Here is a 14,472-nt window from a genome sequence, read left to right on the forward strand (position 1 = left end):
TTATTTGTACGTACTGTTAAATGTTATTTTAAGGAATTACCAGCTTGTAACACTATAACAAAACAAATAGTAGCAAGTTGCATGTTGCTGATGAGAAAAGGTTTAAAAATTTTAAGTATTGAATGAAACATGTACGAATGTACTAATTGATTCGTTTTGTTGATAATTTTATTATCGCACATAAGAAATACATTGAAAAAATAAATTCAAACGTCACAACCAATAATAATTTTAAAATTTTACACCCATTACTCGTAGAGTAAAAGATAAAAGGCGTCCATATGAACAACTCGATCTTAGGAACTAAAAAAGTTACAATGTTGAGATTAGGCACGCAGCTTCCAGAGTCATAGCCGCAGTACGAGCCTGGTTGTATGTATCATATGTACGTCCACAAAAAATGTAATATTTTTTAATTTTATTAGTCTTGTAAGTTTCAATAGAGTTGCTCAAAATACGTTCTGCCACGCCCACTCTAACTTCCACAAACCGATCACAAAATTTGTGATCAAATGTTTTGGGATTTTTTCATATTTTTTTATTTTTTGTTTGTTTTGAAAATTTGTATCGGTGTACTAAAAACACTTTGGCCACCCCCACCGTGCACTTACAAAACGCCCAACATTTGAAGGATTTTTTTTATAATTTTATTCGCCAATATCTATTAATATTCAAAAATATTAAAGTTCGCACATCCACTAGCTGAGTAACTGGTATTTGATATTTGATAGAAGTCGACTCTTGTTATATGTTATTTCTCTCTTGTCATATTGTAATACCGTTAACGTTAGCAAATTTGATTCAAAATGTTTCCAATCCATCTGTACTAATAAAGCGTTTATATTATACATGCCATTGCCGAGGGTATAATGATTCCAATAAAAACTTTGCAGTGAAGGAAAAAGTATATTTCCTTTTAATGAGAAGTAACACATGAGCTGAAATATTCATGTGCGCCCGTACTTATGTCAGTTGAAGTTATCTACACGAACCTTTTCTGAAAGTATTATTTTAACTGCAGAGCCGTATCGGAATGAATGGCAAGAAAAGTCTCGTAGAGTAAAAGATTCGTTGAAAAGTAGGTAGAATGAAGTTTTCGAAGGAGCGCTTTCAGCGGCGATCAGGATCAATAGTCGAGTCAATCTGGCCCTGTCCGTCTGTAATAGAAAACGAACTAGTATGTAATAGAGATTCTCGATTGAATGAAAATCAGAACGCGAACAAAAGAATGAGTAAGCAATTGGATGATTTTTTAAAAAATAATTTTAACTCGCGCCAACAAAACAATCGATAGTTAAAGTTGTACCCCTGTCACCCTTCCAGAGTCAAGGCAAAGATGCTAGAATAACAAGATGCGTAACGACATACGATTTTTTTGCCCACGATTTTTTAAGGCTGGCTCCAGGCTCTCTCGAGTTTTTGTTCAACAGCGAGAGAGCGGAGAGTAATAGTAATAATACCCGAATAGTAGTAATACCCGAATGTACATATGTACATAATATCACAAAATAAATTTTAAAAATGACGTTATATTACAATATTTGCCATTAGAGTATTCAGATTGCGACGTGTAGTACGTGTAGTGTAATAGGGCAATGATTGTTGAGTGCTTGTGTCCACACTTCGTGCCTCTAGATATGACTTTTGCAATAAACCGTTTTCATATTTTTATTTATTTTGTAAATTTTTATTTTCTTGAAGGGGAATTCCAGATCGCAATCTTATTAAATATAATAGTTGCCACAATGACGATATTAATTTAAATGCTGTAGGATCGCCTCCACAGTCCCCTGTTGAAGTTTGTCGTCAGTGCAGTAAAAACACATAAAGTGTTTCAAAAATATTATTTGCCTTTTAAAAAATTGTCTGATGAGAGACAAATTCGAATTAAAATACTGCGGAAAGAAAACTCAAATTTAAAACGAAAATAAGTTAGGTTGGTATCTAAGTCCTAAAGAGTGATTCTGTCAGTGGTCGGCAAAGGTGGTCCCAGGCCGAGCGTTGCCTCCCCCGTGGACGATACACCCTGCCCCATAACATCCTAATCCTGGCCGGGCTCGTCGTCCGTTGTCAAGGATTACACAGGACCACGAAGACAAGGCGTTGCAGGAGAAACTCCGTAGGAGCAGAGAGTACACCGGAGGACAACACGGTCAGTACAATATGGTCAATGCAATGTATGCTGAAGAAGTCCCCGTCCCTACGAGTGTGAACGAGGCAATGAGTATGGATAGTTCTGATAAATGGAGAAGGAGATGAAGAGTCTTCACGCCAATGCGACCTGGACGCTGGTGAATCTCCCAGAGGGTCAGAAAGCTATTGGCGGTCGAGAATGGAATGAGCGGTTAATTGAGGAGCTGCTCTTAGTTGGATTTGTGCCGTATCCTAGCGAACCTTGTATCTATATTCAAGATACTGGAAAGAGGAGAAATATAATAGTTGTATGTGTAGATGCCCTTATTATAGCCAGTTCGAGCAAGGATGAACTTGGGAAAATAAAACGTCTAATTGCAAAAGAATTTATAGTTGTGGACGGCGGAGAATTGAAGCATTTCTTGGGGGCGAGACTGGAGGCATAAGCAGTACATAGAGACTCTTCTGAATGACTACAAGATGCAGGACTGCAAGCCAAACGTTATACTTCTAGAAATAATCTGACAGAGTCGATTGCCGGAGGGTGGATAAAATTGCCTATCAGTCTTTAATCGGATCCCTAATGTATTTGGCAATAACTACTCGTCCTGATATAATGCATTCTGTGACTAAACTGGCACAGCAGAATGCAGACCCACATAAGGAGCATGAAGCTGCTGCGAAGCGGGTATTTGGCAATAACTACTCGTCCTGATATAATGCATTCCGTGACTAAACTGGCACAGCAGAATGCAGACCCACATAAGGAGCATGAAGCTGCTGCGAAGCGGGTGCTGAGATATGTAGGAGGTACAACTGATTTGAAGCTGCACTACGAGCGTACTGGTGTACCAATAAACTGCTTTGTCGACGCGGACTGGGCTGGTGATTTTACGGACAGAAAATCGTTCACCGGTTGGGTTTTGATTGCTGCTGGAGCTGTTTTTACATAGGCTTCGAAAAAACAATCGATAGTTGCTCAAAGTAGCACAGAAGCGGAGTATGTGGCGCTCTCGACTGCGGCGAGGGAGGCTGCCTATGTGCGAAAGCTGATAAGTGAGATGGGCTTTGGAAATCTCCAAGTGAAGATTTATGGCGATAATCAAAGTGCAAGTTAACACAAACGAGCTGAGATAAGGAAGGTGCAGGAAAAAAGAAGGAGGATGGGCGCGAGGATATTCAAGACGCCAAGTCGAGATGCTGAACGACGGGGTCTACTAGGCTGAGACTGCCAGGCTGAGAACGAAGGGCGCAGGGTCGACGAGGGGAAGGAACAAGGAAGCTGCCTATGCGAGGAGACACCGGAGCGGAGGACCGCCGGGACCATCAGTTTTTTAAAAACTTCCGAAGGAAGGGGGAGATGTGAGGAGTCTTAAAACTCTCCACAAATCTCGAGTAGGGGAGTGGCCTAGCAACAGCCGCGATGCAAGGCGGACAGGCACATAGAAGACGCACCGTGAACTAACGGTACCGCTCTGGACCTTGGACTCGAGTTGACCAAGGGCACAGAGGTCGACCGGTAACGGTGCGTACACAAAGAGGACGCACCGTGAACTAACGGTACAACTGTTGGACCTTGTACCCAAGCGGGCCGTGCGCAAAAGGGGAAATAACGGGATCCCCGCGGCCTATAAAGGGACGGCGCAAGTGCAGCTCGAGGCAGTCAGTCCCAACACGCAAGGAGTACGTACGCGAAGATAGTCGAGGAGAGTACCGGCGCGAGTCGCACGGTCAGCGCGCAGTCGGAACGGTGTCTGAAGGCGGAGGAGTAGGAGACAGTGAATGAGAAAGTGAGATCGCGTGCGGAAGGAGTCCGAGCGTCGGAGTGTTACCAGAAGGATCTCGGAAGTGTGAACGCGCGGTCAAACGAGAGGAAACGAACCAGTGCAAGCATCGGGCGGCAAGAAGCCCGAAGGACTCAGAAGGACGAATCACCACAAGCAAGTGGAGATCCTGGGAGTGGAGGAGAAGGATCTGACGTGTCGTAAGGATCATTGGAGTCAGTGGCTAGCAAAGGTGGTCCCAGGACGAGTGTTGCCTCGCCCAAGGACGATACACCCTGCACCATAACATCCTAAGTCCGTTCCGGCCGGCAGAAGGACCTTCAGAAGCTACGGCAAGAACCCAACGTGTCCATAAGGGTCAGTGGAGTCAGTGGTCTTTTACCAAGAGCTTGGTAAAATGTTGAACTTCCCTCGTAGTTGTAACGAACTGATTTTCTTTATTTCGCTCGCTACTGGTTGCAGCGGCTAGCTCAGAGAGTTTGTGTGTTCGTCCCACCAAATTTATGATTTGTGTGATTGTCCGACCAAGGAAACGCAATAGGTTCTTAATATAGCCGTTTATTTTGCTGTTTCTTCACTTATATCTTTGGAGATCTCACTACTCCTGAGGCGCTTCTCTTGCAACGCCTTGCCTCCGTGGTACTGCTGGCTCCTTGACGTGGACGACGAGTCGACCCGGCCGGGACTAGGATATTATGGGGCACGGTGTATCGTCCTGGGGCGAGGCAACGCTCGTCCTGGAACCACCTGTACCGACCACTGACTCCACTGTCCTTCTCGAACCCGCTGCGTCGCAGTCGTCTCCGCTAGAAGACCACCCGCCGGTCGGTATGGGTTTAGGATGTTATGGGGTTAGGGTGTATCGTCCTGGGACGAGGCAACGCTCGTCCTGGGACCACCTATACCGACCACTGACTCCACTGACCCTTATGGACACGTTGGGTTCTTGCCGTAGCTTCTGAAGGTCCTTCTGCCGGCCGGAACGGACTTAGGATGTTATGGTGCAGGGTGTATCGTCCTTGGGCGAGGCAACACTCGTCCTGGGACCACCTTTGCTAGGCACTGACTCCAATGATCCTTACGACACGTCAGATCCTTCTCCTCCACTCCCAGGATCTCCACTTGCTTGTGGTGATTCGTCCTTCTGAGTCCTTCGGGCTTCTTGCCGCCCGATGCTTGCACTGGTTCGTTTCCTCTCGTTTGACCGCGCGTTCACACTTCCGAGATCCTTCTGGTAACACTCCGACGCTCGGACTCCTTCCGCACGCGATCTCACTTTCTCATTCACTGTCTCCTACTCCTCCGCCTTCAGACACCGTTCCGACTGCGCGCTGACCGTGCGACTCGCGCCGGTACTCTCCTCGACTATCTTCGCGTACGTACTCCTTGCGTGTTGGGACTGACTGCCTCGAGCTGCACTTGCGCCGTCCCTTTATAGGCCGCGGGGATCCCGTTATTTCCCCTTTTGCGCACGGCCCGCTTGGGTACAAGGTCCAACAGTTGTACCGTTAGTTCACGGTGCGTCCTCTTTGTGTACGCACCGTTACCGGTCGACCTCTGTGCCCTTGGTCAACTCGAGTCCAAGGTCCAGAGCGGTACCGTTAGTTCACGGTGCGTCTTCTATGTGCCTGTCCGCCTTGCATCGCGGCTGTTGCTAGGCCACTCCCCTACTCGAGATTTGTGGAGAGTTTTAAGACTCCTCACATCTCCCCCTTCCTTCGGAAGTTTTTAAAAAACTGATGGTCCCGGCGGTCCTCCGCTCCGGTGTCTCCTCGCATAGGCAGCTTCCTTGTTCCTTCCCCTCGTCGACCCTGCGCCCTTCGTTCTCAGCCTGGCAGTCTCAGCCTAGTAGACCCCGTCGTTCAGCATCTCGACTTGGCGTCTTGAATATCCTCGCGCCCATCCTCCTTCTTTTTTCCTGCACCTTCCTTATCTCAGCTCGTTTGTGTTAACTTGCACTTTGATTATCGCCATAAATCTTCACTTGGAGATTTCCAAAGCCCATCTCACTTATCAGCTTTCGCACATAGGCAGCCTCCCTCGCCGCAGTCGAGAGCGCCACATACTCCGCTTCTGTGCTACTTTGAGCAACTATCGATTGTTTTTTCGAAGCCTATGTAAAAACAGCTCCAGCAGCAATCAAAACCCAACCGGTGAACGATTTTCTGTCCGTAAAATCACCAGCCCAGTCCGCGTCGACAAAGCAGTTTATTGGTACACCAGTACGCTCGTAGTGCAGCTTCAAATCAGTTGTACCTCCTACATATCTCAGCACCCGCTTCGCAGCAGCTTCATGCTCCTTATGTGGGTCTGCATTCTGCTGTGCCAGTTTAGTCACGGAATGCATTATATCAGGACGAGTAGTTATTGCCAAATACCCGCTTCGCAGCAGCTTCATGCTCCTTATGTGGGTCTGCATTCTGCTGTGCCAGTTTAGTCACAGAATGCATTATATCAGGACGAGTAGTTATTGCCAAATACATTAGGGATCCGATTAAAGACTGATAGGCAATTTTATCCACCCTCCGGCAATCGACTCTGTCAGATTATTTCTAGAAGTATAACGTTTGGCTTGCAGTCCTGCATCTTGTAGTCATTCAGAAGAGTCTCTATGTACTGCTTATGCCTCCAGTCTCGCCCCCAAGAAATGCTTCAATTCTCCGCCGTCCACAACTATAAATTCTTTTGCAATTAGACGTTTTATTTTCCCAAGTTCATCCTTGCTCGAACTGGCTATAATAAGGGCATCTACATATACAACTATTATATTTCTCCTCTTTCCAGTATCTTGAATATAGATACAAGGTTCGCTAGGATACGGCACAAATCCAACTAAGAGCAGCTCCTCAATTAACCGCTCATTCCATTCTCGACCGCCAATAGCTTTCTGACCCTCTGGGAGATTCACCAGCGTCCAGGTCGCATTGGCGTGAAGACTCTTCATCTCCTTCTCCATTTATCAGAACTATCCATACTCATTGCCTCGTTCACACTCGTAGGGACGGGGACTTCTTCAGCATACATTGCATTGACCATATTGTACTGACCGTGTTGTCCTCCGGTGATCTCTCTGCTCCTACGGAGTTTCTCCTGCAACGCCTTGTCTTCGTGGTCCTGTGTAATCCTTGACAACGGACGACGAGCCCGGCCAGGATTAGGATGTTATGGGGCAGGGTGTATCGTCCACGGGGGAGGCAACGCTCGGCCTGGGACCACCTTTGCCGACCACTGACAGAATCACTCTTTAGGACTTAGATACCAACCTAACTTATTTTCGTTTTAAATTTGAGTTTTCTTTCCGCAGTATTTTAATTCGAATTTGTCTCTCATCAGACAATTTTTTAAAAGACAAATAATATTTTTGAAACACTTTATGTGTTTTTACTGCACTGACGACAAACTTCAACAGGGGACTGTGGAGGCGATCCTACAGCATTTAAATTAATATCGTCATTGTGGCAACTATTATATTTAATAAGATTGCGATCTGGAATTCCCCTTCAAGAAAATAAAAATTTACAAAATAAATAAAAATATGAAAACGGTTTATTGCAAAAGTCATATCTTGAGGCACGAAGTGTGGACACAAGCACTCAACAATCATTGCCCTATTACACTACACGTACTACACGTCGCAATCTGAATACTCTAATGGCAAATATTGTAATATAACGTCATTTTTAAAATTTATTTTGTGATATTATGTACATATGTACATTCGGGTATTACTACTATTCGGGTATTATTACTATTACTCTCCGCTCTCTCGCTGTTGAACAAAAACTCGAGAGAGCCTGGAGCCAGCCTTAAAAAATCGTGGGCAAAAAAATCGTATGTCGTTACGCATCTTGTTATTCTAGCATCTTTGCCTTGACTCTGGAAGGGTGACAGGGGTACAACTTTAACTATCGATTGTTTTGTTGGCGCGAGTTAAAATTATTTTTTATAGCGAGCGAAATAAAGAAAATCAGTTCGTTACAACTACGAGGGAAGTTCAACATTTTACCAAGCTCTTGGTATTATGCGAAATAAAATAAAAGGTCCAGCGAATACAGTATTGGCTTCTTTTAATACTCCGTTACATTTCAAAGCAATGATCAGCCATTTCACATATTCTTACAAAAGGCCGATCTACCTAATCGAACAAGAGCTATCAACTTTGCGACAGGGAGACATGACTCTTACTGAATTCTACGATGAAGTCGAGAAAAAACTTTATTCTTCCAAGTCTCTCTAGTTTTGACGCAATAATAGGACTTGACCTTTTGAAACAGGGAAATGCAAAGTTAACGATCTTCAGCGTGTTAAACCGGTCTATTCGCCAGGTCCCGATGGAATCCCTGGCTGTGTGCTCAGATTCTGTGCGGAAGCCTTGTGCAAGCCTCTACTGAAACTGTTTACCTTATCTTTGGAATCTTCACAATTCCCTCATATATGGAAGGAGTCCTTTGTGATTCCTCTTCATAAAAAAGGTAGCTAACTGGATGCAAGCAATTACAGAGGAATCTCTAAATTGTCGGCTATCCCAAAACTTTTCGAAAATGTTATCACTCCTCATTTGCAGCACCTTTGTAGATCAATCATATCACCGTGTCAACACGGTTTTATGAAACGCAGATCTACAACCACTAACCTCTTGGAGCTAACTTCTTTTGTAATACAGGGTTTCAAAAATAATCTTCAAACAGATGTCATCTACACTGATTTTAGTAAAGCATTTGACTCTGTTAATCATTACCTTCTAATAAAAAAACTTGATCTTATAGGGTTCCCTGTTTATCTTCTAAATTGGATTTCAAGCTATCTGAATGGCAGGACACAACAAGGCCTCTTTAAAAATTCGTTATCTTCTATTCTCCGAGTCACATCCGGTGTCCCACAAGGGAGCCATCTTGGTCCGCTTCTTTTTACCTTATTCATTAACGACCTCCCCTTAATAATAAAACATTCGCGTGTACTTATGTACGCAGACGATGTTAAATTATGCCTCCAGTACAAGGACACTTCTTGCCATTTGGACTTACAATCCGATCTAGACCGATTTCAATTATGGTGCCGTGATAACATATTAAACTTACCATAAATGGCTCCAAGTGTAAAGTTATGACCTTTTGTCGTGCCAACCCAATACGCACTACTTACACTCTAAGTGGGTGCTCTCTGGACAGAATAACACGAGTTGATGATCTTGGTGTTCTTCTGGACCCAAAACTAAAATTTTCTGACCATATTTCGTCTATTGTCAATAAGGCCAGGGGTGTGCTTGGTTTTATAAAAAGGTGGTCTAAGGAATTTGATGACCCTTACTTGACTAAAACCTTATTTATTTCGTTAGTCCGTCCTATTTCTGAGTACGGATCACCTGTTTGGAGTCCACAATACGCAGTCCACTCGGACCGCATTGAATCGGTCCAAAAAAACTTCTTACTTTTTGCCTTGCGGCGCCTAAATTGGGATGCAAACCATATATTACCCCCTTATTCCAGTAGACTACTTTTAATTAATTTACCATCCCTAGCTAACCGTAGAACTATGCTTGGAACAGTTTTTATTTGTAAACTTATTCGTGGGGATGTTGAGAGTCCCGACTTGATTAGTCGGCTTAACTTCTCGGTTCCAAGTAGATTCACTAGAAACTATATACCCCTTATCTTAAATCATTGTAGGATCTAATTATGAGTTGCATGACCCTTACAGAGTTTTATGTTCTGACTATAATAGACTTTATCCTATTATCTGTAATCTTGACTCTCTGCCGCTATTAAAACAATCGATTTTATCTTTTCTATTACATAATTAGATCCTACTAATACTAATATTTAACATAGTTATTCCACATTATATTAATTTCCTCGTTCCTATTCTATTTTTTATATCGCGTCTATATCTTCTCGCGAATCGAGCCGTACGATACACGGCAGCGCCCCTCGGTCGGTTGGGCGGGAGGTGTGGCCGTGGGACCCGTGCGAAAAAAAAAAAAAAAAAAAAAAAAAAAAGAACAAAACGTTGAATATCAACAATCAAGTGGAATCTATTCAGTTTTTGAGATGTGACAGCGTAAATTTCACCAACATAGAGAGTATTGTGGTTCCAAATCAGATATCTAATAAATTCCATACAATGCTTCGAAACCGATTGGCCGTCTTTTCGGAACCGGAAGAAGCACTGCCGTATAATACCAACATTGTTGCCACAATACGTACTGAGGACGACCAACCAATTTACTCAAAACTCTATCCGTACCCCATGGGCGTATCAGATTTTGTGAATAAGGAGACAAATGCTTTGTTAAAGGACGGAATTATCAGGCCCTCGTCGTCACCTTACAACAATCCGGTTTGGGTAGTCGATAAAAAAGGTACAGATGAAAAGGGAAATACTAAGAAAAGGTTGGTTATAGATTTTAGAAAGCTTAATTTAAAAACAATCGACGACAAGTACCCTATACCAAACGGAGTATCCATCTTGTCAAATTTGGGAAAGGCCAGGTTCTTTACAACCCTTAACCTTAAATCGGGCTTTCACCAAATTCTGCTCGCAGAAAAGGATAGAGAGTAAACTGCCTTTTCAGTAGGAAATGGAAAATACGAGTTTTGCCGTTTGCCGTTTGGCTTGAAAAATGTCCCAAGTATTTTTCAACGTGCTATTGATGATGTTTTTAGGGACCGTATAGGAAAGTCATGTTATGTTTACGTTGATGACGTAATAATATTTTCAAACGGAATTGAGGACCACGTAAACGACGTTGCTTGGGTAATAGACAGACTGTCTGAGGCAAACATGAGGGTTTCTAAAGAGAAATCGTTTTTCTTCAAGGAAAGCGTCGAGTATCTCGGATTTATGGTGTCAAGTGGAGGTATCACAACCAGTCCTAGCAAAGTAGAGGCTATTCAGAAATATAATCAACCTACTAATCTGTTTAGTGTTCGATCGTTTTTAGGGCTAGCAAGTTATTACCGCTGCTTTATTAAGGACTTCGCCTCTATTGCTAGACCACTCACTGACATTCTGAAGGGTGAAAACGGAAAAGTTTCCGCAAGCCAGTCTAAAAAGATACCAATTTTTTTCGATGAAAAACAATGTTCTGCTTTTGAGAAGCTTAAAAATGTTCTTGTCTCCGAAAATGTAATGTTATTGTATAGAACTTTAAATGATAGAGAACTTAATTTCGCAACAAATGAACGAGAACTTTTGGCCATCGTTTGGGCTTTAAAGTCTCTTAGGAACTATCTATATGGTGTCAAAAACTTAAACATTTTTACAGATCACCAACCGTTAACATACGCCGTGTCAGATAGGAATCCAAATGCAAAAATCAAGAGATGGAAGGCGTTTATAGACGAACATAATGCTAGAATTTTCTATAAACCTGGCAAAGAGAACAATGTTGCCGATGCACTATCCAGGCAGGCTATTCATGTCCTAGAGGACGAACCCCGGTCAGACATTGCAACAATACATAGCGAAATTTCATTGACTTTTACAATCGAAACTATCGACAAGCCGGTTAACTTTTTTACAAACCAAATTGTAATAGATGAGGGCACCGCAGACTCAACTCGAACTTTTGTTATTTTCGGAAGCAAGACAAGGCATCTAATACAATTTCTAGACAAAAAAAAACAAGTTCTTCAATACTACTTTTTCCCTAAAATGTCACAAATAGCCGCTACCTTTGTTGCTAACTGCTTGGTTTGTCAAAAAGCAAAATACGACCGCCATCCGCAAAAGCAAATCTTCGGGAGAACACCTATTCCGTCACATGTAGGCGAGACATTGCATATTGATATATTTTCTACGGACAGGAAGTACTTTTTGACATGTATTGAAAAACTTTCCAAATTCGCTATTGTGCTACCAATCGGCTCTCGAACGATAACTGATTTAGAACCTGCAATTATGCAACTAATGAACTTTTATCCCCATTCAAAGACAATATTTTGTGACAATGAACCGTCCATAAATTCCGAGTCAATCAAGTCACTTTTGAAAAATCGTTTTAATGTTGACATAGCGAACGCACCTCCACTTCATAGTACCTCAAACGGACAGGTTGAAAGGTTTCACAGCACGCTTTTAGAAATAGCTCGATGCCTGAAACTTGACAGTGGAATGAATGATACAGTCAACCTTATTCTTCAGGCAACAATAAAATACAATAAGACGGTGCACTCAGTCACCAATAGAAGACCGATCGACATTATTCATTCAACTCCTCCCGAATTGGCTAACGACATAGTAGAAATGGTAAACGAAGCTCAGGAAAAACAGCTAAGAAGAGAAAATGTAACAAGACGAGGCAGAACCTTTGAGGTGGGAGAAACCGTCATGGTAAAACAAAACAATCGCTTGGGAAATAAACTAACCCCACGGTATAGGGAAGAACTAATCGAAGCAGACCTCGGGACAACGGTCCTCATAAAAGGGAGGGTCGTTCATAAAGATAATCTACGCTAGGTTTATTATTTCTTTTCCTTTTGTGACCATCGCCAAGTTAGCAAAATACAAACGTGAAATCTGGTTATTATAAAATTATAATTGTTATACTTAATTATTGTCAAAACTTTAGTATTAAAACTGTAACTACCTCTTAAGTAGATGAGAAGAGTAGAAGAGGGAATTAAGATCTATCAACGTATTATCTGCTAAAGACGTAAAGATGCGGCAACTATTTCTGCGCCTGGGTACTGAAACGACGAACTGAATAATATCTGCCATCAGACGCCATCCAGAGTGCGTTCAACAAATACGTTTTGATGGTCAACTAGTTCAACCAACATCAGCATAATCGTCGTCAACAAGTCGACGGTTACAATAAAGATTTTTTTCAAGTTCGCTACGATCATCTCCAGAACCTTGTTGCGAACCCATGACATGGAGAATCAACAGCATTTACGAACTTCTCGGATCATCCAGATATGCAGAGCTGCCTTCCCTTCGATGGTTTAACGCAGTACCAAGTTGGCAGTATTGGAACTTAGTGGCAATGAGTAAGCTGTAAGCACAACCAATGTTATCCGTAAGATCCGCTTTCAAATAGATTTGCCAATTGTAAAAAGTCTGTGGACAGCCTTCGTCTTAGAAGGGGAGGAGTTAACACAATCACCATACAGACGAAATATAGTCGTAAGCCTCAAGGGTTTTTCCCATTTATAGATCGAGCTTTACCTATAAGAAACTGTACCTTGTTAAGCTTTAGAGATAAGAACTCTTGCTATACTTAAGTCAGTCGATTTTGGGAGATTAGAAGCGTCGGTCATCGCCACGTACTTACAATTCGCCTCATTAAGTGCAGACCGCACAAGCCCTATTATAATTAATAAACCTACACTAATAAATATATTAAAAATCTATTCAATGATAATTTGCACAATGTTTAGTAAAAAATGACACTTACCATTAAGTAACATTATGTTAGAGTATTATATAAAAAAATGTAATTGAAATTAAGTATGTGGCAACAGAGAACAGGATATCAGATGTATTAACAAAGAATTTGAGTAGAGTTAAGCATTAGAGATGTATAAAAATTTTGGGATTGTATTGATTGTTGTATTGAGTAGAGATTGAGCTATATATGAACAACATATATTGCGTTGAGAAGGAGTGTAAAATTTATGAATGTATTTATCTAGCAACGCAATCGTAAGACGACGGGAAAACTTTTAGCATAAGATCAACTCTTTAATTTGAAGTCACACTGAAGCGGGACTCTCTTATATTTTATCTCTTATGCTGTCAACTGCCTGCGTGCAGTCATATTGTAACCTACTACCTTAGTTCTAATAAAGTACTCAAATGAACAATAATAATCATAATAATAAAAATAATAATAATTATAATAATAATAATAATAATAATAATAAAAATAATCATCAAATCAATAATAGTAATAACAGTAATAATCATATTAATAATAATAATAATAATAAAAGCAATCATAATAATAATAATAATAATAATAATAATAATAATAATAATAATAATAATAATAATTATAATAGTAATTATAATAAAAATAATTATTATTATTATAATCATAATAATAAAAACAATAATAATAATAGTATTAATAATGATAATAATAATATTAATAATATTAATAATACCAATAATATTAATAATAATTATTATCATAATAATAATAATATTCATAATAATAATAGTATCAATGTTTATAATAATAATAATAATAATAATCGTCTATTAGCATTCTAAGCGAACGGTCGTGTTTTTTTTGCTCCCCGGTTTTTATTTTGTGTTTGTTAAACCAGCCGTGGTTTTTAAAAAATTTTCTTTAATTATCATATATTTAAACATAATTATTAAAGATCCGTTCGCTTCGCGAGTGATTCTTTTGTGATTTGTGCAGTAGTTTAAACAAATATACAAAGTAGTTTGCATTTTTCGTCTCTTTGTTTTGTTTACTCTCCCTTTTTGTGCGTTGTTCGCAGTGGTGTTTGGTGTTGTTTTTTTGCATGCACATAAACTGCACTTTTCGCTCTCACTCTCTCTCTCTCTCTCTTTCGCTCTCCCACACAAAATCTAAATTTCT

At 41.1% G+C, this 14,472-nt stretch overlaps 1 protein-coding gene across 2 annotated transcripts in view; it reads right to left on the minus strand.

Annotated features, from left to right (window-relative positions):
• Window positions 1-83, minus strand: part of LOC117137774 — a 148,719-nt gene extending 148,636 nt beyond the window's left edge. For both annotated transcript variants that reach the window (XM_033299396.1, XM_033299397.1), the window contains exon 1: window positions 41-83. In XM_033299396.1, the coding sequence (XP_033155287.1) occupies window positions 41-83 (43 nt within the window). The remainder of the gene's footprint in view (window positions 1-40) is intronic.
• Window positions 84-14,472: the final 14,389 nt, after the last annotated feature.

The sequence above is a fragment of the Drosophila mauritiana genome, chromosome 2R (genome assembly GCF_004382145.1).
Source record: "Drosophila mauritiana strain mau12 chromosome 2R, ASM438214v1, whole genome shotgun sequence".
NCBI lineage: Eukaryota > Metazoa > Arthropoda > Insecta > Diptera > Drosophilidae > Drosophila > Drosophila mauritiana.